The 23,661-nt window shown below is 42.6% G+C and overlaps 1 protein-coding gene and 2 non-coding genes across 4 annotated transcripts in view; all 3 read right to left on the bottom strand.

Annotated features, from left to right (window-relative positions):
- atg16l1 (ATG16 autophagy related 16-like 1 (S. cerevisiae)) overlaps positions 1 to 23,661 on the bottom strand; it is a 51,324-nt gene that overhangs the window by 16,203 nt on the left and 11,460 nt on the right. Inside the window, exons 5-12 of one of the 2 annotated variants that reach the window (XM_035791422.2) lie at positions 19,551 to 19,624; positions 14,446 to 14,697; positions 13,839 to 13,904; positions 13,310 to 13,396; positions 11,091 to 11,153; positions 10,772 to 10,816; positions 9,266 to 9,368; positions 7,907 to 8,012 (exon numbers count right to left, since the gene is read on the bottom strand). In XM_035791422.2, coding sequence (XP_035647315.1) covers positions 7,907 to 8,012; positions 9,266 to 9,368; positions 10,772 to 10,816; positions 11,091 to 11,153; positions 13,310 to 13,396; positions 13,839 to 13,904; positions 14,446 to 14,697; positions 19,551 to 19,624 — 796 coding nt within the window. The remainder of the gene's footprint in view (positions 1 to 7,906; positions 8,013 to 9,265; positions 9,369 to 10,771; positions 10,817 to 11,090; positions 11,154 to 13,309; positions 13,397 to 13,838; positions 13,905 to 14,445; positions 14,698 to 19,550; positions 19,625 to 23,661) is intronic. The other variant, XM_035791423.2, reaches the window with a different exon arrangement.
- Positions 7,596 to 7,858, bottom strand: LOC118397609 (small Cajal body-specific RNA 6). The gene has a single exon (XR_004828453.1). It is a non-coding gene; the product is annotated as a small Cajal body-specific RNA 6 (non-coding RNA).
- Positions 8,864 to 9,130, bottom strand: LOC118397608 (small Cajal body-specific RNA 6). The gene has a single exon (XR_004828452.1). It is a non-coding gene; the product is annotated as a small Cajal body-specific RNA 6 (non-coding RNA).

Genomic DNA, 23,661 nt, shown 5'->3' with positions numbered 1-23,661 from the left:
ATCAGACAGCAGTTGCATTAAGGAGAGGTATATCTATAATTCCATGTGTATAACTTGTATTATCATCTACATTTATGATGAGTATTTCTGTTGAATGATGTGGCTATGCAAAAATCACTGGATGTTTTTGGAACTAGTGAATGTAACGCGCCAATGTAAACTCATATTTTGATAAATTAAAATTTTCAAACAAAACACATGTATTGTGTAACATGAAGTCTGATTAGTGTCATCTGATGAAGATCAAAGGTTAGTGATTAATTTTATCTCCATTTCTGCTTTTTGAAACTTTTTTGAAAAAAAAAAGCCTGTGTTTCTGTGACTGTGGTGACCTAACAATCGTTTGTGGTGGTTTTCGCTCTCTCCCCCGCTACTCTCTCCTCTTCCATCCTATCATCTCTTCCCTCTGCTCAAACCTTCTCCAACCTATCTCCTGATTCTGCCTCCTCAACCCTCCTCTCCTCCCTTTCTGCATCCTTTGACTCTCTATGTCCCCTATCTTCCAGGCCGGCTCGGTCCTCCCCTCCCGCTCCGTGGCTCGACGACTCATTGCGAGCTCACAGAACAGGGCTAGCCGAGCGGAAATGGAGGAAAACTAGCCTCCCTGCGGACCTGGCATCCTTTCACTCCCTCATCTCTACATTTTCCTCCTCTGTCTCTGCTGCTAAAGCCACTTTCTACCACTCTAAATTCCAAGCATCTGCCTCTAACCCTAGGAAGCTCTTAGCCACCTTCTCCTCCCTCCTGAATCCTCCCCCCTCTCCTCCCTCTCTGCAGATGACTTCGTCAACCATTTTGAAAAGAAGGTCGACGACATCCGATCCTCGTTTGCTAAGTCAAACGACACCGCTGGTTCTGCTCACACTGCCCTACCCTATGCTCTGACCTCTTTCTCCCCTCTCTCTCCAGATTAAATCTTGCGTCTTGTGACGGCCGGCCGCCCAACAACCTGCCCGCTTGACCCTATCCCCTCCTCTCTTCTCCAGACCATTTCCGGAGACCTTCTCCCTTACCTCGCTCATCAACTCATCCCTGACCGCTGGCTACGTCCCTTCCGTCTTCAAGAGAGCGAGAGTTGCACCCCTTCTGAAAAAACCTACACTCGATCCCTCCGATGTCAACAGCTACAGACCAGTATCCCTTCTTTCTTTTCTCTCCAAAACTCTTGAACGTGCCGTCCTTGGCCAGCTCTCCCGCTATCTCTCTCAGAATGACCTTCTTGATCCAAATCAGTCAGGTTTCAAGACTAGTCATTCAACTGAGACTGCTCTTCTCTGTATCACGGAGGCGCTCCGCACTGCTAAAGCTAACTCTCTCTCCTCTGCTCTGCTCTCATCCTTCTAGACCTATCGGCTGCCTTCGATACTGTGAACCATCAGATCCTCCTCTCCCGAGTTGGGCATCTCCGGCGCGGCCCACGCTTGGTTTGCGTCCTACCTGACAGGTCGCTCCTACCAGGTGGCGTGGCGAGAATCTGTCTCCTCACCACGCGCTCTCACCACTGGTGTCCCCAGGGCTCTGTTCTAGGCCCTCTCCTATTCTCGCTATACACCAAGTCACTTGGCTCTGTCATAACCTCACATGGTCTCTCCTATCATTGCTATGCAGACGACACACAATTAATCTTCTCCTTTCCCCTTCTGATGACCAGGTGGCGAATCGCATCTCTGGCAGACATATCAGTGTGGATGACTGATCACCACCTCAAGCTGAACCTCGGCAAGACGGAGCTGCTCTTCCTCCCGACAAGGACTGCCCGTTCCATGATCTCGCCATCACGGTTGACAACTCCATTGTGTCCTCCTCCCAGAGCGCTAAGAACCTTCCCAACTAACATCAAGGCGGTGGCCCGTTCCTGTAGGTTCATGCTCTACAACATCCGCCTCACATTGGTCCTAATCCAGGCACTTGTCATCTCCCGTCTGGATTACTGCAACTCGCTGTTGGCTGGGCTCCCTGCCTGTGCCATTAAACCCCTACAACTCATCCAGAACGCCGCATTGGTGTTCAACCTTCTGCTCTATCAGCTACTCCGCTGTCCACTGGCTTGTTGAGCTGGTCAGTGACCATGGTGCTTGCCTGGTAATCAGTACCTCCAGGCTCTGATCAGGCCCTACACCCAAACAAGGGCACTTTCATCCACCTGTGGCCTGCTCGCCTCCCTACCACTGAGTGGAGCTGCCCAGTAAAACTGTTCGCTGCTCTGGCTCCCCAATGGTGGAACACACCCTCACGACGCCAGGACAGCGGAGTCAATCACCACCTGGAGACACCCGAAACCCCACCTCTTTGAATAACTAGGATAGGATAAAGTACAGTATGATAGCTAAAGAGAGGGAGAAAACACCTGTCTCCTGATCACATCTTCAAACTAAGGGCAACCGTGGCATGGCATTTGTGAAGGGGAGACGGTTCCATCATGCATGATGATATATGGGTAAGATAGTCTATCTAGCTACATTCAGATATTACACATTTCTACTTGAGAGAAAGTAGTTTCATTTCAAACTAAAGTGCACTGTTAGCTGGCTGGCTCCCTAGCTAACGTGTATGACATTGGTATCCCAGAACCGTTTGCTTTGCTAGCTAACATTAGGCTCTAACATGGAACTTGGTTGGTTAGCTCCCAACAGATTCATGCAGGATAGTAACGACATGATTTGGCACTATGTTCATTGTTGTTTCACTAGCTAACGATAGATGGCTGGCTTCTTAGCCAACTTTACGTGTGTGATCTTACGCCGCTTACCTAGCTAGGTTCATTGTTTACTTAGCTAGCAACATGTCTTAAGCTAAAGTGTACTGTTAGCTAGCTAACGTTAACCTTTTGGGATAGGGGCAGCATTTCACTTTCAGATGAATAGTGTTCCCAGAGTGAACTGCCTCCTACTCTGCCCCAGATACTAATATATGCATAGTATTATTGGATAGAAAACACTGAAGTTTCTAAAACAGTGTTTGAATGATGTCTGTGTATAACAGAACTCATATGGCAGGCAAAAACCTGAGAAGAAATCCAAACAGGAAGTGAGAAATCTGAGGTTGGTCATTTCAACCCAGTCCTTATTGAATTCACAGTGATATGGATGAAGTTCCACTTCCTAGGGCTTCCACTAGATGTCAACCATCTTTAGAAACTGGTTTGAGGATTCTACTATAAAGGATGGGCTCATAAGAGCGCTTTGAGTCAAGTCTGTCAGGGTCTCAGGATTGTGACGCGCTCTCCCGACGGGGTTTGCTCTCGTTCCAGTGCTTTTCTTCAGACAATGAAATTCTGCGGTTGGAACCTTATATTGATGATTTATGTTAAAATCATCCTAAAGATTCATTCCATACATCGTTTAGCTTGTTTCTACGACCTGTAACGGAACTTTGAGTTTGTCTGGACGAAGTGCTCGTGCCTCATGAAGATGGATTACTGTGCTGAACACGCTAACAAGTGGCTAAATGATAGACTTTATGGAACAAATCAGTCATTTATGGTCAAACTGGGATTACTGGGAGTCCCTTCTGATGAAGATAAGAGAATATTTAGTGTTTTTTTCTAACTTCTGTAGACTCAAATTGAGGACATTCCTCTGGCTGTTTTTGGGTTCTGAGCGGCGTTCTCAAATTATGCTTTTTCCGTTAAGTTTTTTTGAAATCTGACACAGCGGTTGCATTAAGGTGAAGTCGATCTTTCAATGTTTATTATAAGTATCTCTGCAAAATCACCAGATGTTTTTGAATCAAAACATTACTGCACATAACTCAGCAATGTAAACAGATTTTTGGATATAAATATGCACATTATCAAAAAAAACATACATGTATTGTGTAACATGATGTCCTATGAGTGTCATCTGATTAAGATCAAAGGTTAGTGATTAATTATATTTCTGCTTCTGACTCCTATCTTTGGCTGGAAAAATGGATGTTTTTTTTTTGACTTGGCTATGACCTAACAATCATATGTTGTGCTTTCGCTGTAAGGCCTTTTTGAAAATGGACACGATGGGTAGATTAACAATAAGTTTTTCATTTGCTGTATTGGACTTGTACTGTAACTTTTACACATTAACATCACAAAAGTGAGTACACCCGTCACATTTTCATAAATATTTGAGTGTATCTTTGCACTGAAATTACACTTTGCTACAATGTAAAGTAGTGAGTGTACAGCTTGTATAACAGTGTAAATTTACTGTCCCCTCAAAATAACAGCCATTAAATGTCTAAACCGCTGGCAACAAAAGTGAAAATGTCCAAATTGGGCCCAAAGTGTCAATATTTTGTGTGGCCCCCATCATTTTCCAGCACTGCCGTAACCCTCTTGGGCATGGAGATCACCGGAGCTTCACAGGTTGCCACTGGAGTCATCCTTCATGCCTCCATGACGACATCACGGAGCTGGTGGATGTTAGAAACCTTGCACTCCTCCACCTTCCGTTTGAGGATACCCCGCAGATGCTCAATAGGGTTTAGGTCTGGAGACATGCTTGGCCAGTCCATCACCTTTACCCTCAGCTTCTTTAGCAAGGCAGTGGTCGTCTTGGAGGTGTGTTTGGGGTCGTTATCATGTTGGAATACTGCCCTGCGGCCCAGTCTCCGAAGGGAGGGATCATGCTCTGCTTCAGTATGTCACAGTACATGTTGGCATTCATGGTTCCCTCAATGAACTGTAACTCCCCAGGGCCGGCAGCACTCATGCAGCCCCAGATCATAAAAATCCCACCACCATGCTTGACTGTAGGCAAGACACACTTGTCTTTGTACTCATCACCTGGTTGCCACCACACACGCTTGACACCATCTGAACCAAATAAGTTTCTTGTTCTCATCAGACCACAGGACATGGTTCCAGTAATCCATGTACTTAGTCTGCTTGTCTTCAGCAAACTGTTTGCAGGCTTTCTTGTGCATCATCTTTAGAAGAGGCTTCCTTCTGGGACGACAGCCATGCAGACCAATTTGATGCAGTGTAAGGCGTATGGTCTGAGCACTGACAGGCTGACCCCCCACCCTTCAACCTCTGCAATGCTGGCAACACTCATACGTCTATTTACCAAAAGACAACCTCTGGATATGACGCTGAGCACGCGCACTCAACTTCTTTGGTCGACCATGGCGAGCCCTGTTCTGAGTGGAACCTATCCAGTTAAACCGCTCTATGGTCTTGGCCACCGTGCTGCAGCTCAGTTTCAGAGTCTTGGCAATCTTATAGCCCAGGCCATCTTTATGTAGAGCAAAACATTTTTTCAGATCCTCAGTTCTTTGCAATGAGGTGCCATGTTGAACTTCCAGTGACCAGTCAGTATGAGGGAGTGTGAGAGCGATGACACCAAATTTAACACACCTGCTCCCCATTCACACCTGAGACCTTGTAACACTAACAAGTCACACGACACCGGGGAGGGAAAATGGCTAATTGAGCCCAATTTGTACTCACTTTTGTTGCCAGCGGTTTAGACATTAATGGCTGTTTGTAGAGTTATTTTTAGGGGACAGCAAATTGACACTGTTATACAAGCTGTACACTCACTTTACATTGTAGCAAAGTGTAATTTCTTCAGTGTTGTCACATGAAAAGATACACCTCAACTATTGACAAACATTTGAGGGGTGTACTCACTTTTGAAATACTGTACATATTTTTTAAAATTAAAATTAAAATGTTTTTAAAAGAATTGCGCCTTTTCACCGGAATGTTGTGGAAAGGTTAACTTGCTGGCTCCCTAGCTAACTTTACGTGTATGACATCACACCCGTTGAATATGGCCAGTGTCAGTAAAGTCGGCAAAAAAGCGCAATGAAATTGTCAGCAGAGCAGGTTAGGCTGTTCTCATGTTATCCAGTGGTAAACACATCATTGGCCAGAGAGTCAAGTGTGCTCTCTGAATGTTCAGAGAGTGAAACGAGATGGGTGGGGCTAAAGCTTAAGAGGGTGTGAACAATGCTGAATGGGTGAAGACAGCTCTTCACAAGAGAAAACATTCAAAAGACACTTTTCTCAAAAGTGAGTTTACAAACATAATTACTTTCCCATTGTTCCTCAAATGCAGTGCATGACATTGTGTAGCTCTGATTCTCAACTTTAATGAAATTTTTTTTTTTAAATTCAAATTCTGCTACATAAAACCAAATCCAGGTGGTGAGTCAAATGGATTAATGGACAATGATCGTGCACATTACCACACAATTGAATTTAAATTAGGCCTAACTGAATGATAACGAATGCTTATTTATCAGCATTGGCACTCACATTTAAAGCAAATTATTTGACCGCACGCCTTATGGGTAGATAAGTTACTCTTCTGTTTTAATTTGTGAAAAGCAGCAGTTAGGGTACCACTTTATTTACTATAAGAAACAAAAACATGCTACGTATTGCAGTAGGCTTTTAGAATATTGCAAAACGTACGCTTGACTCTATCCGAGTTGATGCGTGGAGGGGAAGCAAATGATAGCCAGCCAGTGCAGCCAGCCCATCAAAACCACATTTAAAGTATACAGAAACTAATTTCACACATAAAAAAAGTTAGCCTAAAGATAAGATTAAATTGACAGTCTGATGAGTGACAATATTATCAGTGTACACGAGATGGGCACAGCTTAGAATTGACAGATTCAGGGAAAGGAGCATCACAATTAAATCCTGCTTCAGAAAGACTCCATGCAGGTAAGACGTTTTGATTTCTTATATAGTATCAGAAAGAGCATATTCTGCAGTTTGAGACACTTAGTTGTCAAATAACAAATTCAAGAGATGCAGCTCTATTTCCAAATAACTTTCCCCAAGAATATCCACACTGTCCATGTGTTCAGCACCACTCGAGCAGCAGCATAGCTCTGACTATTAAGCAAAGACGAGTAACTTTATTTATTTTTTAAACAGAAAAGCATATTTTAATATATTCTTATTTCCACAATGTTTCTTTAAACCTGACAAAACAAAATAATGGATGTAACTCTTGAACATGCTTTTAAACATTTTTTTTAGCCTAGCCTATGAGATTTGGAGCCTGCTGGTTCTGTTCTACCCGATAATAAATTGCACACACACGGTGTCCCGGGTATAAATCAGTCCCTGATTATATGGGAAAATGAAAAGAAATGCAGTGTAACTGGCTTCAAGGTCCAGAGTTGAGGGCCTTTAAGTAAAAAACAAATGCCATGTTTAAAAAAAAAAAAAATTACATTTAAAAATAAGTTTAAGTATTCTAATGTGATCTTCATAAACAACCAAATGATTATTCTTCGGGTCACATAATTGAAATGTATTCATTGGACTGTTAGAATGTTGAGTCATTGGCTGGAAAAGGGGATCCCGAGTGGCGCAGTGGTCTAAGGCACTGCATCTCAGTGCAAGAGATGTCACAGTCCCTGGTTTGAATCCAGGCAGTATCACATCCGGCCGTGATTGGGAGTACCATAGTGTGTTAACCCAGCGTCGTCCAGGTTTGGCCAGGGTAGGCCGTCATTGTAAATAACAATTTGTACTTAACCAAATTGCTCATTTAAATATTTTTTTCTTAGCGTTTTAATGGAAAGACTAAAATTGTCACATACCTAATTGACACTCCCATTTGGTGCACTAATCATTCTCCTGTCATCAAGGTCTCAGCTTGAAAATTTGAGATCTACCCATCCCAAACCCACACCCTGATACTCCTTGATGATTGGTCATGTTGGATGTCCAACATCACTGTGACGCCTTGGTCTCAGACACAGGATGCGAGGTCATCCTCTCTGTCAGCAGCCCCTGTGACCAACAATGCACAACTAGAGCATGCTGGGAGTACAGCAAGGGCTGCTGGGAGCAGAGGGGACAATGTGAAGAGACTTGGGCAATCAGACCTTTTACATTTCATCACTGACCTCCAGATCAACAAGTCACACACTTTCCTCATACAAAGACGTCACATACCCGAGACCACTTCCCACAGTTTGACCCTGCGGTCCATCCCTCCAGTGGCCAGGAGTCGGGAGCCTGGGCTGAACCGCACCGCATTCACTTCCCCATCATGGGCTTCCTGAACAGACAAATGCCACACACAGTGGTGACCAGAGATCATCAGCGTCATTCATGTTGATATAGGCACACACGCAACTGAACATTTTTCAAAAAGGGGTTTGCGACAGAAAACATCTTATTTGCAGAATTCGTCCATTTGGTGCCTAATAAAAACTAAAATTGGGTTTTCACAGTAAATACAGGCAGTGACTGTAGATACAGAGGTTGTTTTTACACCACAAACAAATGTCATACACACTTTGACAATTGGTCCACAGTTCCTTTGAAAGTCCATAAAAGCCATTTGTGACTAGTTTAGCCGTATGTCGGCAAGTTTGTTTTGCAGAAATGCTTTCTGGAACATGTTAACTTTTATGTGCCTTAAACTTGTACGCCATCTGTAAATACGAATCAAGTTGTTAAAGTGTCATCTATTTATAAAATATTTTTATCTGGACATTTTGTTCACCTGGAATTTTTCATCATTGTAGGCTACTACTTTTACCACCTAGTCTTAATCTTTAATACACTACTCACTGTTAGCACATGACCTCACATGTGAATCCTTAAAGAAATGGGTGGGGCTGGCTTAAAAAGGTGTGAACAATCCTGAATGGGTGTACACAAAGAGCTCTCCAGTAGGTGTCCCAAAATAGTCCAGGGCCATTTTCTCAAGTTATCAACCTTCAAAGCAGAATTACTTTCCCATTGTTCCTCAAATGCAGTGTATGATATACCATTTTGTAGTTCTATGCCTCTGCGTTTATTCAATATAAAAAACACAATTTCAAAATTTTCTACATAAGACTGAATCAAGGTGGCCGATCACATTTATTATTCTTTCTCTTCTGCATCGTTTTCTGAAGTCTCGGTCTCAGCTTGAAAACTTGAGATCATCTACCTATCCCAATCCCACAACCCCACACTCCTTGGTGATTGGTAATGTTGGATGACCATCACTGTGACACCTTGGTCTTTTAAAGAGACAGGATGTGAGGTCATCCTCTCTGTCAGCAGCCCCTGTGGCCAACAATGCACAACTAGAGCATGCTGGGAGTAGAGCAGGGGCTGCTGGGAGCAGAGGGGACAATGGGAAGGGACTTGGGCAATCAGACCTTTTACATCACATCATCGACCTTTCAGCGCCCTGACCTAAAAAATAAATAATTTTAAAAAAGACTCCCGCCTTCCATAAAAATGTGTGCATGTCCACATGTGTGAGAGCTGGCCTGATCTCAAAACACTGAAGGAAAATTAAACCAAGATACTTACAAATACATGGAGGGCAGTGGAGGGAACGCGGACATCGGCACACACTCCGGAGGTAGTCTCCGTGTTTTCAGGTGATGTTCCGTACGAGTTCCCAGGACGACGCCTGTCAACAGAGCGGAGAGCCGTAAAACTACTAATCACCTCAAACAATCAAGAACAAAATGCATTCAGGGAAGTCGAAATACAACCATATGTTCACAGAACTCATAGCACAACATGCAATGGTCCCAGGGAAGCCAGTGCATGGTCAGAATGCAGAGCGATGGAAGTGGGAAGTAGTCAGGGAACTCTTGTCAGGAAGCAAATGGAAGCCAGGGATTTCTAAGATCCCAAATCAGTTGCCGCTAACGGCCAAACTAGACCGCGAGCGTAGCATAGCTGAAACGGTAACCAACGAGACATGCAGAAGCAACTCACAACTGTCTCACACTTCATTTTAGTCTGTTTCTATGCTAACGGAAAGGAAAATGCAACACTCCCAGGGTGAATAAATTCACACCGGAAATCAAGGCTACATACTATATCCAATACGCTATAGCCAAGTGTCACAGTAGCTAAATAGTGTAGGAGCGGTTGCCAACTGTAAACAACTTTAGCTGGGAAGCTAACCAACACGGAGCAAAAACAATGAACTTATTTACAGTAAGCCAACAAACGTAATGCTGCCTCAAGAGAAAGACATGAAATTACCATGGTATTAGACTTCATATCTAACAACCCATATTAAAAGTACCTTTAAAAAAAATAAAAAAAAGTAAAAAATAATAATTTTATGAATAAAAAGGTACTTTTAATATATATATTAAAAGTACACACACACACACACACACACACACATATATATATATACATACATAAACTGCTTATCAAAGCTGACTGGGTAACTTAATAATCCTGCTTTATGGAACACCCCAAAGTCTCCACGCTTGTTTACATACCCACCCGTATAAGGGTGGGGAAATCACATACAAAGACGCAGGTGCTTTGAAAAGCATGTCAGTATGTGATATTTGCACCCTAGTGAGGGTATACATATGAGATGGAGCACTTTGGAATAATCAAACATATTACCACAGTCACAGATGGAATTAGTCTTATACTCAAAACAAGCAATAAAAAAAAGACAAAGGTAACATTCAGCAAGAGTTCCAGAATTTATGAATTTGCATAAATATGATTTTTAAAAAGCCATTGAATCACTAACAAAGCAAAAGTTATGTCCGAGACCACGTTTTAAATCAATCGATCAGTTTAAGATTTGATGGTCAGTCGATAAGTGCCACTGTCATTCCCAGATTTGGCCCTAGATAAATCCCACGTGGGAAACTAACAATCTGACCAAGTGTTTTAATTTGTTTTCACTGAGAAGCCAAATTTAATAGTGCCGTCATCCTGGATTATATTTAGTAGCTACATCAAGATGCCTCCACTAATACACACACACACACAAAAAACGCACACCCCCACACAGCTGTGAGCCCTACAGACACCACAGTGACGTTTCACCTGGAGTCTGGAGGAAGGAGTCCGGGATGCACAGACTCAGATACGCTGCAGACGGACAGACAGAGAGAAGCCATCAACAGGATGGACACACCCGTCCAAAGGATCCACAGTAACATAAGGGAAAATGTTTGAAAATGTAATGAAACAGGAAACGAAAAAAGCCCCTTTCCAGGGGTGTATTCATTAACGCACACTGTTGCAATACTTTTTGCAACTCTTCCGTTTGGTGCCTTATGAACACAACCCAGGACAGACGAACAGACAGCCACCCATAGAGCGGAAGACTTCAGACTCGCCACAGAGAACCAAGCAAACGCACCCAAATATGTTGGAGATTGAGTCCAACAGGCCGCTTTGAGGAGGCTGTCCGGAGATACGTTTACTACAAGAGAGGATCACAGAGAGGGTTATTTCATACGCGACGCAAAACCTTCGCCAAAAATATACATCCCGGTCCAGAAAAACCCCTAGCCCCAGCTAAATATCGAGTATAAACCAGACTTTGGTTGAAAAAATATTTAGCGTATTTCAATTACTTTCAAGACACATTTGGAAGTACAGCACCAGTCAAAAGTCCAGACACCTACTCATTCAAGGGTTTTTTCGCCATTTTTACTATTGTCTACATTGTAGAATTATAGTGATGACATCAAAACCATGAAATAACACATGGAATCATGTAGTAACCCAAAAAAGTGATAAATCAAAATATATTTTATATTTGAGATTCTTCAAAGCAGCCACCCTTTTCCTTGATGACAGCTTTGCACACTTGGCATTCTCTCAACCAGCTTCATGAGGTAGTCACTTGTAATGCATTTTAATTAACAGGTGTGCCTTGTTCATTTGTGGAATTTCTTTCCTTCTTAATGCTTTTTAGCCAATCAGTTGTGTTGTGACAAGGGTGGTATACAGAAGACAGCCCTATTTGGTGAAATAACTGCTCAAATAAGCAAAGAGAAATGGCAGTCCATCATTTAAGACATGAAGGTCAGTCAATCAGGAACAAGTCAAGAAGTTTGAATGTTCCTTCAATTGCAGTCGCAAAAACCATCAACACTATGATGAAACTGGCTCTCATGAGGACTGCCACAGGAAAGGAAAACCCAGAGTTACCTTTCCAGCAGAGGTTAAGTTCATTAGAGTTACCACCTTCAGAAATTGCAGCCCAAATAAATGCTTTACAGAGTCACACATCAACTGTTCAGAGACGACTACGTGAGTTAGGCCTTCTTGGTCAAATTGCTGCAAAGAAACAACTAAAGGACACCAACAAGAAGAGACTTGCTTGGGCCAAGAAACACAATAAATTTAGACAGGTGGCATTCTGATCTTGTCTGAAGAGTCCAAATTGATTTTGTTCCAACCGCCGTGTCTTTGTGAGATGCAGAGTAGGTGAAAGGATGATCTCTGCATGTGTAGCACCCCACCATGAAGCAAGTGGTGTGATGGTGGTGGGGTGCTTTGCTGGTGACACCGTCAGTGATTTATATAGAATTCAACAAACACAACCAGCATGGCTACCAAAAGCATTCTGCAGCGATAGGCCATCCCATCTGGTTTGCGCTTAGTGGGTCTATCATTTGTTTTTAACAGGACAATGACCCAACACACCTCCAGGCTGTGTAAGGGCTATTTGACCAAGGAGAGTGATTGAGTGCTGCATCAGATGACCTGGCCTCCTCAATCACCCAACCTTAACCCAACTGAGATGGTTTGGGATAAGTTGGACTGCAGAGTGAAGGAAAAGCAGCAAAGTGCTCAACATGTGAGCTTTCTCAAACTCCTCCCAAGACATGAAAAAGCATTCCAGGTGAAACTGGTTGAGAGAATGCCAAGCGTGTTCAAAGCTGTAATTAAGGCAAAGGGTGGCTACTTTGAAGAATCTCCAAGACATGAAAAAGCATTCCAGGTGAAGCTGGTTGAGAGAATGCCAAGCGTGTTCAAAGCTGTAATTAAGGTAAAGGGTGGCTACTTTGAAGAACCTCTAATATAATTTTGATTTGTTTGACACTTTGTAGAATAACAGTCAAGACATCAAAACTATGAAATAACACATATGGAATCATGTAAGTAACCATGTAGAAAACAGTAAAAATGAAGAAAAACCCCTGAATGAGTAAGTGTCTCCAAACTTTTGACTAGTACTGCAAGTATTTGGATTATATATTTAGTAGCTGAATATTGGAATGTATTTGGAAATAGTGTATTTTCTAATACAACAAATAAATACTCCCATGCATTTCAACCCAGGTCTGTATGGTATTTGGAAGAAAAGAAATCTGATTAAGTGGGCTTTTTATAGTAAGTTAATTTGAAAATAAGTATTTAAAGAACAAAATCATTTGAACCCAGGTATTGTATAAACAAAATGCCGATTGAAGATTTCACCCAAGCCTTTCATAGGGTAAGATGGAGCTACTTCCATATGGTTTAGATCTATCAAATTCTTAGATCTACATCAAGTGTGTAGGACTGGCTAAAGGGGACGTTTCTGGACAGGGTTTCACTAAGAACATGTTTGAGTCACACTCCCACCTGGGGGTGCGGCTGAGCGGCCGGTTGGGAGAGGCCTCTCTAGTGCCTTTCCCAGAATCCTCAGCTAGAACCTCGATGTCGTCGTCCCTGAGAACAGGAGACCAGAAAAGTCAACCACCAATCCTAGGGGTGAGTCTCAATTGTAATTCCTTGATCCCTCACATCCGCTCTTGCCATAATTATCTGTATAGTGTGATATGCATTTAAATTGTACATTTGATTAATAAAATATTTAAATGTCATCTTCCTCAAATATTGAACAGAGAATGAAGGGTATGATAAAGACGCTTTGCGACAGTAAAGAAAATATGATTGGTCCTCAACTCGCAGCTCAAACACCTCATTCAGGATAAAGTGGAGTTAGCCTGCCACGGAAAAGGTTAAAGCTGATGCATTCGTTGCCATAGAAATGAACCCAACTAAAAAAGGTGAGTCACCCCAAGTGGAGTTAAGAATTGACCAGTTTAGCACAAACTACTCTATCCCTCTGCTCAGAGCAGTCTGTGGTTCTATGGTAAATAATACTCACGGGTCCATGGGCAGGGGCTCCTTTGCAGCGTCTGCAAGCTCCTTCTGAAGCTTGGCTTGTCTGCGCCTGGAATGAAAAGCATGAGAATAACTAGATAAAATGCACTCATTACTGGATTACACAACAACCTAAAAAAAACTTATTTGGAAGGTTTTACTTAAAATGAACGTGACATGAGGTCATCCTGCCTGCTTTAGTTGAATCCATTGATTGCTAGTTGCTCCGTATAAGATGAATGGTTAAAATACAAAAAGTACTAAAATTGCATGCAGGCCACTTGGGGGCACCTAGAAGATTGATCCCTGAGCCACAGCTGGGTCTCCAAGCCTTCTCAGCGCCAGGCCAGCCACCCAGTTGCTCTATGCACCCTCATCACACTAGGATATGATACAATTAGAGCTGAGTCAAGCTGTGACGCCCTGGTTCACTTACTTGTAGGTTCGGTTTCTGTAAAATATGGAGTGCTAAAGCTTGGAATAAATTAAATGTGACTCAGTGACAAGACAAAGTTGTTTTCCTCAAGAAATAGAATATGCTTCATATTTTGTTTCGTTGCCATGATACTTCCTGGTATCGTGATACCCTGTATCACGACAACCCCACTCACTTGCAGTCTTTCTCATTTTCCGCATTGAGCTTGTTGGCCTCTTGGGATTTCTCAGCCATCCAGCGCGACACCAACTCCTGGTTGTCATCGGTGGTGCGCCGCAGCTTCTCCTCCAGGGCACCGAAGGTGATCTGCAGGGCGTCGTACTCATCCTTCAGCGTCTGGTTAGCCTGCTCCAGATCCTGCAGCTGTCCACGCAGCTCCCGGCACTCTCCCTCCAGCTCGGCAATCTGCCGCTGGTACTCCTGCATCCTGGCAGATGAGATTGGCAGAAAAATGTAATCATAATAGGGGGGAAAGGAGGAAAGACCATTTGGGATGGTCAGTTGCAATGTCGAATAACCTAATCTATACCGAACAAAAATATATAAAACACATGAAACAATAAAGTTCCAGTTCATAAACAAATCCTTCAATTTAAAATCATTAGGCCCTAATCTATGGATTTCACATGACTTGGAATACAGAAATGCATCGTTGGTCACAGATACCTTAATAAAAAGGTAGGTAGGTAGGTGCTTGAAACAGAAAACCAGTCCGTATCTGGTGTGACCACAATTTGCCTCACGCAGCGCGACATCTCCTTAGCACAGAGTTGAGGCCTGTGGAATGTCCCACTCCTCTTCAATGGCTATGCAACTTTGCTGGATATTGGCGGGAACTGGAACATGCTGTCGTACACTTAAAAGTTTGGGTCGCAATGTGTTCGAGTAAATGTATAATTATTTCATTAATTAGGCCAAGTGCAACTGTGCTCCCTGTTCAGTGCGCTCAGCTTGGCAGCGGTGCCTCTGCTCAGCTTGGCAGCAGTGCCTCTGCTCAGCTTGGCAGCGAAGCGAGTGGGAGGGAGATGTGCTTCACCGGATCTTTTTTCGGCAGTTCTCTTGAAGATCACTCCGCAACCCATTAGCCGCAGCGCTGTCGTTCAGCAGAAGATGGGCTGTCTGCCACCAACTTGTCATTCCCACACACCATCACTCACCGCTGTCATCGAATTGATTCAAGCTAGCCAGAAGTTCTGACTGAGATCAATCGTTTTGAAACAAACAGCGATGAGTTTCTCGCTCTTGGTTTCATACAAACATTGACAAATAACGAGGAGCGCCCACAATGTGTTTTGTGTGGAGAAGTGCTTAGTAATGGGTCTCTTAAAACGAATCAATTTAAATTAAGCGTCCTGACCAAACTTCCACAGCATGACAGTAAACCCAGGGACTTGGGGGGGGGGCTGGTTGGACCAGCATGGGAGAGTTGAGCATAGTTCAGTGTGTATGTGTTGCGCACTTTTACCAAGTTGCAAAAGCAAATAGAGCAAAAACTGGAAACTCTTTAGTTGACTGATGTAGCTGGCAAGGTAACTGCTGTTTAAGTTAACTAGTGTTTGTTCCCAGTGCTGAGCTAGTATTGTAACTAACATATGAAGTCAGCTAATGTTTTATCCCCTCTTGACTGAGGTGAAGGAATAAGCTACACAAGCTAGTAGCTACCACAGCCAGGTCAGAGAGAGAGCTGGCCAAATGTTGGCTAACGTTAGCTATTGTTTTTGCATCAATCCCACTAGACCGGAATCAAACGATGAAACCATCAGCCAAACGATTGACTGTTATTTCAGTGCACTGCCAGTTTTTATAAGGCCAATATGGCAATGTAATGTTATTGAGCTGTCAGTTTCCCTAGCTAATTACCTACTTTTCACACTGACAATTATAAACAGCTGTAATGTTACAGTCTTCACTGTCATGGTGCACAGTAAAGGCCTGCGTGGGACCCATTTCTTCATCCCGCTCCCACAGCTTTTCATGCACACTCCTCCCCCACCTGGTGGCTTTCTGTCCCAACACTCACCCACAGTCCCGCAATGTTATTTTAGGCGTACGTGACGCAGCTCACTTTGCGCTTCAACCTCACGCTGGTTGAGTGCCCTCCACTTCTTTCCATTATCAACATTATATTTACAGACACTATCGTAAACTGTAAACATATTTACGGTTACTGCCACATGTATTTAGCCTACTCTATTTCAAATGAGACCACACATACTAGAAGGTAGGCAACTGAAGTTGAAGCAGCGAGTATGTGAATAATGCAAAAAATATATTTTAATACAACAGAAAGAATGCATACAAAGCAGAAAGAGGACCATTTCTAAATAAATCGGCGGGACAACAAAAATATTTTCATCCCAAAGCCGCAGAATGAAAAATGCCGACCGCGCCACAATGATCCCTGTCGGGACCTGCAGTCGTCCCACGGGAATGCAGCCCTCTAGTCCACAACACCGCTCACCAACAGGGTCAGACAACCAACGAAGGATCAGTCCACGGTCTTTTCTGTATATTAAAAATGCCAGTGAATGTTACAAAGTTCCATCTTGAATTGATGGGTAAGCTAGAGGAAAGCAGTTTACGCTTAACCTGTTGGTACTAGGGGCAGTATTTTCATTTTTTGGAAAAATAACATTCCAGCAATTAAAAACGGGATATTTGTCAGGATAAGATGCTAGAATATGCATATAAATGACAGCTTAGGATAGAAAACACTAAAGTTTCCAAAACTGTAAAAATATTGTCTGTGAATATAACAGAACTGATGTTACAGGAGAAAGCCTGAGAGAAACCCAATCCGGAAGTGACTCATCTTTTGAAAGCCCTGCGTTCCGATGCGTCCCTATTGAGCTGCGAATGCCCTATCAAACAGATTACGCTTTCTACGTATTCTCCAAGGTGTCTACAGCATTGAGACGTAGTTTTACGTATTTATGTTGAATAATACCCGTAGGTGGCTTCATTGCGCAAGTGGTCACCTGATGCTCCCAGAGAAATTCTCGTGTAAAATACAGAGGTAGCCATTATTCCAATCACTTATGAGAAACCAATTGTCCCGGTTGATATATTATCGAAAAAATATTTGAACAACACCTTGAGGATTGATTATAAACAACATTTGCCATGTTTGTCGATATTATGGAGCTAATTTGGAATATTTTTCAGCGTTTTTGTGACTGCAATTTCCAGGCGATTTCTCAGCCAAACGTGAAGAACAAACGGAGCTATTTCGCCTACAAAAATATTTTTTGGGGAAAAAAGGAACATTGGCTATCTAACTGGGTGTCTCATGAGTGAAAACATCCGACGCTCAAAGGTAAACGATTTAATTTGATTGCTTTTCTGATTTCATTGACCAAGTTACCTGCTGATAGCTGGACAAAATGCTATGCTAGGCTATCGATAAACTTACAAATACTTGTCTTGCTTTGGCTGTAAAGCATATTTTCAAAATCTGAGATGACAGGGTGATTAACAAACGGCTAAGCTGTGTTTCAATATATTTCACTTGTGATTTCATGAATAGGAATATTTTCTAGTAATATTTATGTCCGTTGCATTATGCTAATTAGTGTCAGTTGATGAGTGACGGGACGGGCGCCTGCAAGCTGACTTCGATCGACAGCTGGACGGCGTTTCCTCTGACACATTGGTGTGGCTGGCTTCCGAGTAAAGCGAGCTGTATGTCAAGAAGCAATGTGGCATAGCAGGGATGTGTTTCAGAGGACGCATGGCTCTCAGTCTTGTTCCAACTCGGGAGAGACAAAAAAGTTAACTACCAATTGGATATCACGAAATTGGGGGATGGTAATAATGTGCTTTTACCCCTTTACAAGTACAGAATCAATGCTGCATATGACATCAGGGTTGCAGTCAAACAGCGGCCAGAATAGACCTTTTTTTAAAAGTCAACCAGCCAAACTCTCATTAGGATTGCGTGTGTGTTTTCTGGTCTACACCTGTGTGATGTGATCAGATTATTAAATTTCATATAAAAAAAAAATGTATTTTAACAGTCACAGTTCTGACCTATACTTTTTTTCAACAATCATTTCTAAAGTAAGATGTACAATAGGCCTGACCATTTTTCATCTGTATTGTTACTTAGGCTTGCACTATTAAAAACTTAGCTTGTGGGTTCTGTTAGACATGTGTGATGTGATCAAATCAGTTTATTCCTGTTCAGAATTTATATTATTTATTGTATTTTAACAGCAACAGTTCAAAACTACACAGATATGCATGAGTTTTTAAATGGGGATCAAACATGAATAGCTATTTATGAGTATTAAGTTGTTGTTGTCATCTATATTGCATTTGTTTTTGGCGTTAGGACAATGTAATGTACCCATATTTACTTATAGTTGCAGGTCTTCCTGGGCCCCTGATTCAGAGCATCCCAAACAGCCTCAATGGGTAACACGTCTGGTGAGTATGCAGGCCATGGAAGAACTGGGAAAGTTTCAGCTTCCAGGAATAGTGTACAGATCCTTGCGACATGGGGCCGTGCATGATCATGCTGAAACGTGGTGGGGAGGATGAATGGCACGACAAAGGGCCTGAGGATCTCATTGCGGTCTCTGTGCATTGAAATTGACATCGATAAAATGCAATTGTGTTTGTTGGCTATAGCTTATCCATGCCTATACCATAACCCGAACATGGGGCACTCCGTTCACATCAGCAAACTGCTCATCCACACGATGCCATAGACGTGGTCTGTTGTGAAGCCGGTTTGACGTACTGCCAAATTCTAAAACATTGGGGCGATTTATGGCAGAGAAATGAACACTCGATTATCTGGAAACAGCTCTGGTGGACATTCCTGCAGTCAGCATGCCAATTGCATTCTCCCTTACCTTCTGACATCTGTGGCATTACAAAACTGCACATTTGACAGTGGCCCTTTTGTCACCAGCACAAGTGTAATGATCATGCTGTTTCATCAGCTTCTTGATATGCCCAGTGTCAGGTGGATGGATTATCTTGGCAAAGGAGAAATGCTCACTAACTGGGATGTAAACAAATTTGTGCAAATGAGAGAAATAAACTGTGCGCGTGTGGACATTTTCTGGGATCTTTCATTTCAACTCATGAAACACCACATTGTTCAGTGTAAATAGGATGGTCAGAAATCCCTGATTTATCAGGAAGAAACCATACCTCTGGTTCATGGGAACGACATCAGTAGGTAACAATATAGCAAATAGCTGGAGTGTTGGAAAGTACAAAAAGTCCCAATCAAGCACAGAGACTAAATAACATGTAGAGTAAACTCACTTGGCCTCATTGTGCTGAATCTCCTTGTCCTTCTGCTGAATCTGGTGGTTCAGCTCAATCACACTCTGGGCCAGCTATATGAAAGCAGAGCAAGAGAGAAGAGAAAGACATTGTCAAAAAAAATCCACAACTGTTGGCAAGTTAGTTACAAAACAAACCCAATTATAAACAAATGGAAAGTCAAGGTCTTAAATCCAGACCTTGCTCCAAATTACAGACTTATTTGAATCAAAATAAATAGCTAACCAACAGTAGTATGCTCTTCAGATATTATCTGGTAAATAAAGTCATTTCAGCAACAAGCTTACTATGAAATCACAGCTAGCCAGCCACATGGTTAACACGAGACTTATACACATTTCACCCCTTTGATCGATCACGACTCATGATCAATCCTTTATTTCCAGCCATCAGTCACTGCATCTTTGGGGACAGAGCTACATAAGTCTTTAGTTATAAGGCAATGGGTGGGTTGATTCACTGATGTGGTCATCCTATAACTTCTTGGTAAAAACTCAACTCGTCGTGTTTGGAGGACAAAGAATGCTGAGTTGCATCCAAAGAACACCATACCTACTGTGGAGCATGGGGGTGGAAACATCATGCTTTGTTTTTCTGCAAAGGGACCAGGACGACTGATCCGTGAAAAGTTGGTGGATTTTCCATCAGCAAGGGCATTGAAGATGAAACGTGGCTGGGTCTTTCAGCATGACAATGATCCCAAACACACCGTCCGGGGAACGAAGGAGTGGCTTCGTAAGAAGCATTTCAAGGTCCTGGAGTGGCCTAGCCAGTCTCCAGATCTCAACCCCATAGAAAATCTTTGGAGGGAGTTGAAAGTCCGTGTTGCCCAGCAACAGCCCCAAAACATCATTGTGCAAGTTCTCTCACTTAAAAAGATGAGGCCTGTAATTTATCATAGGTACACATCACTGCTCTAGAGGAGATCTGCATGGAGGAATGGGCCAAAACACCAGAAAGTGTGAAAACCTTGTGAAGACTTACAGAAAACATTTGACCTCTGTCATTGCCAACAAAGGGTATATAACAAAGTATTGAGATAAACTTTAGTTATTGACCAAACTTATTTTCCACCATAATTTGCAAATAAATTCATAAAAAAATCCTACAATGTGATTTTCTGGATTTTTTTTCTCATTTTGTCTGTCATAGTTGAAGTGTACCTATGAGGAAAATTACAGGTCTCTCATCTTTTTAAGTGGGAGAACTTGCACAATTGGTGGCTGACTAAATACTTTTGCCCCACTAAGTATTCAGACCCTTTCCTACAAGACTCCATTTAGCTCCGGTGCATACTGTTAACATCTCAAGGATGATCAATGTATCGACAACTTGATTGGAGTCCACCTGTGTTCATTTCAATTGATTGGACATTATTTGGTAAGACACACACCTGTCTGTATAAGGTCCCAGGGTTGATAGTGCATGTCAGAGCAAAAACCAAGCCACGAGGTCAAAGGAACTGTCCGTAAAGCACCGAGACAGGATTGTGTCGAGGCACAGATCTGGGGAAGGGTACCAAAACACTTCTGCAGCATTGAAGGTCCCCAAGAACACAGTGGCCTCTATTCTTAAATGGAAGAAGTTGGAACCACCAAGACTCTACCTAGAGCTGGCCGCCGGGCCAAATTGAGCAATCGGTTGAAAAGGGCCTTGGTCTGGGAGGTTCCCAAGAACCCGATGGTCACTCCGACAGAGCTCCAGAATACCTCTGTGGAGATGGTTGTCCTTCTGGAAGGTTCTCCCATCTCTGAAGCACTAAGCAGTTGATATTACTCTTCAATAACACAGACCCCAAAGCAAATCAGGGGGAGGAAAATAAGTTTATTCAAAGAGAACAAATCAATCGGGGAGGTAGATGTTCATTCCCCTGTGCTTCTCTCCTGTGATTCTCTCCACAGAACAAAGGGACAGGATGCTGTTTTTTAACCCAGCCCTAGCCTGTGATTGACCAATTAGAATTTCTTGCAATAAAACTGGGCCAATGGCCAAATTACAAGTATCCTATTTCAGGTTCAACATATAAACAATTTGGACCAATAAACAATTTGGACTTGCCATGTAGCCATGAGTCCAGGACTGAAATTCCTCCCATGTCTCTGACCCATTGATCATTAATCCCCTATTACAGACAAACCACTAATTCCATTGACCGTTAATACTCTTGAATGTTAGTCCTCTTGACCTTTAGTACTGTGCGTTGTGTATTTATCTTCAAAATATACTTACAACTCCACCAAATCAGGCCTTTATGGTAGAGTGGCCAGACGGAAGCCACTCAATAAAAGGCACATGACAGCCTGCTCAAAATTTGGCAAAAAGCACCTTGACAGTCAGACCATGAGAAGCAGATTTTCTGGCCAGATGAAACCAAGATCGAACTCTTTGGCCTGAATGCAAAGCATCACGTCTGGAGGAAACCTGGCACAGTGAAGCATGGCGGTGGCATCATCATGCTGTGGGGATGTTTTTCAGACACATGGACTGGGAGACCAGTCAGGGTCAAGGCAAAGATGAACAGAGCAAAGTACAGCAAGATCCTTGATGAAATCCTGCTCCAGAGCGCTCAGGACCTTGGAAGGTGAACCTTCGCTCCAGCCTAATAGGAACAACGACCCTAAGCACACAGCCATGACAACGCCGGAGTGGCTTCGGGACAAGTTTCTGAATGTCCTTGAGTGGCCCAGCCAGCACCCGGACGTGAACCCGATTTAACATCTCTGAAGAGACCTGAAAATAGTTGTGCAGTGACGCTCCACATCCAACCTGACAGAGCTTGAGGATCTGCAGTTAACAGTGGGAGAAACTCCCAAAATACAGGTGTGCCAAGACTGAAGCATCATACCCAAGACTCAAGGCTGTAATCAATGCCAAAGGTGATTCAACAAAGTACTGAGTAAACGGTCTGAATATTTAGGTAAATGTGATATTTCAGTTCTAAAAAGCTGGTTTTGCCTTGTCATTATGGGGTAGCGTGTAGATTTAGTGGGGGGGAAACAATTTAATCCATTCTAGAATAAGGCTGTAAAGTAACAATTTGTTTGTTTTTTTATTAAAAAAAATAGTCTGAATACTTTCCGAATGCACATTTTTACATTTGGGGTATTTAGCCTCTCTCCCTAATCTTGACACCCACCGCCTCATCGTTGGCGGGGACCTCCGGGAAGGCAAAAGCTCTTTCTTCATTCATGACCCAAATGGGTTGTGTTGATCCATGTTGCGTCCACCACCCCAGGTCACATTGTACTTCAACTTCTGTCATGTTGATCAAGCCTACTCGCGCATAGACTAGTTTTTAGATAGAACCTTTCTCCCTTCAGTTAAGACTACAGAATATTCTGCTATAGTAATTTCAGACCTTTCGCCCAAAATAATGCCTAAGCGCTAACTCCGAACACAAGAAATTAGAATTGGAGATTTAACAGGACCATATTGTCTAACAAAGAATTCTGTGACTATCTCAACCAACAGATGTATTCAATGACGACACCTCTCCCTCTTCTTTGGGAGACTTCCAAAGGTGTATTACGGGGAAAGAATTTCTTACAATGCTCATTATGGTCAAAGAAAGAACTGAAACTTCAAGAACTACTGGACTCAATCTTGGCACAAGACCACCAATATACAACTTCACAATTCCCTGAATTAGACACAGAGGCTAAAACTTCAAACTCAATTTAACTGAAAGCAGAGTTTGTTGCAATGAACAAAAGGGGGGATACTTCGAATATGGTGACAAGGCCAGCCTCCTGTTGGCACACCAACTTAAAAAGCCAGTCAACATTCATCTTATTTCTCAGGTATAAGACTCGTCCCATAATATTACAAGTGATCCCTCTAATATTAATTTTATTCCAACCTCCACAAATCCAAAACACCATCAGATACAGCTATGGACAACTTTAGATATTCCATCCATTGATATCCAAGTTATGTACATGAGTAAAGTTCTGGATAACCCTCAGCATCTAGATAAAATAAAAGGGTCTAAAGGTAACGCAAAGTGGCAAGGCCACAGGCCCCGATGGCTTTAAATAAATGGAAGGGCAAGCCAATCAACTTGCCCCATTACTATCAGATATGTTCACCG

This window comes from Oncorhynchus keta, chromosome 18 (assembly GCF_023373465.1).
Source record: "Oncorhynchus keta strain PuntledgeMale-10-30-2019 chromosome 18, Oket_V2, whole genome shotgun sequence".
Taxonomy (NCBI): Eukaryota; Metazoa; Chordata; class Actinopteri; order Salmoniformes; family Salmonidae; genus Oncorhynchus; species Oncorhynchus keta.
This window is presented reverse-complemented; position numbering and strand designations above follow the sequence as displayed.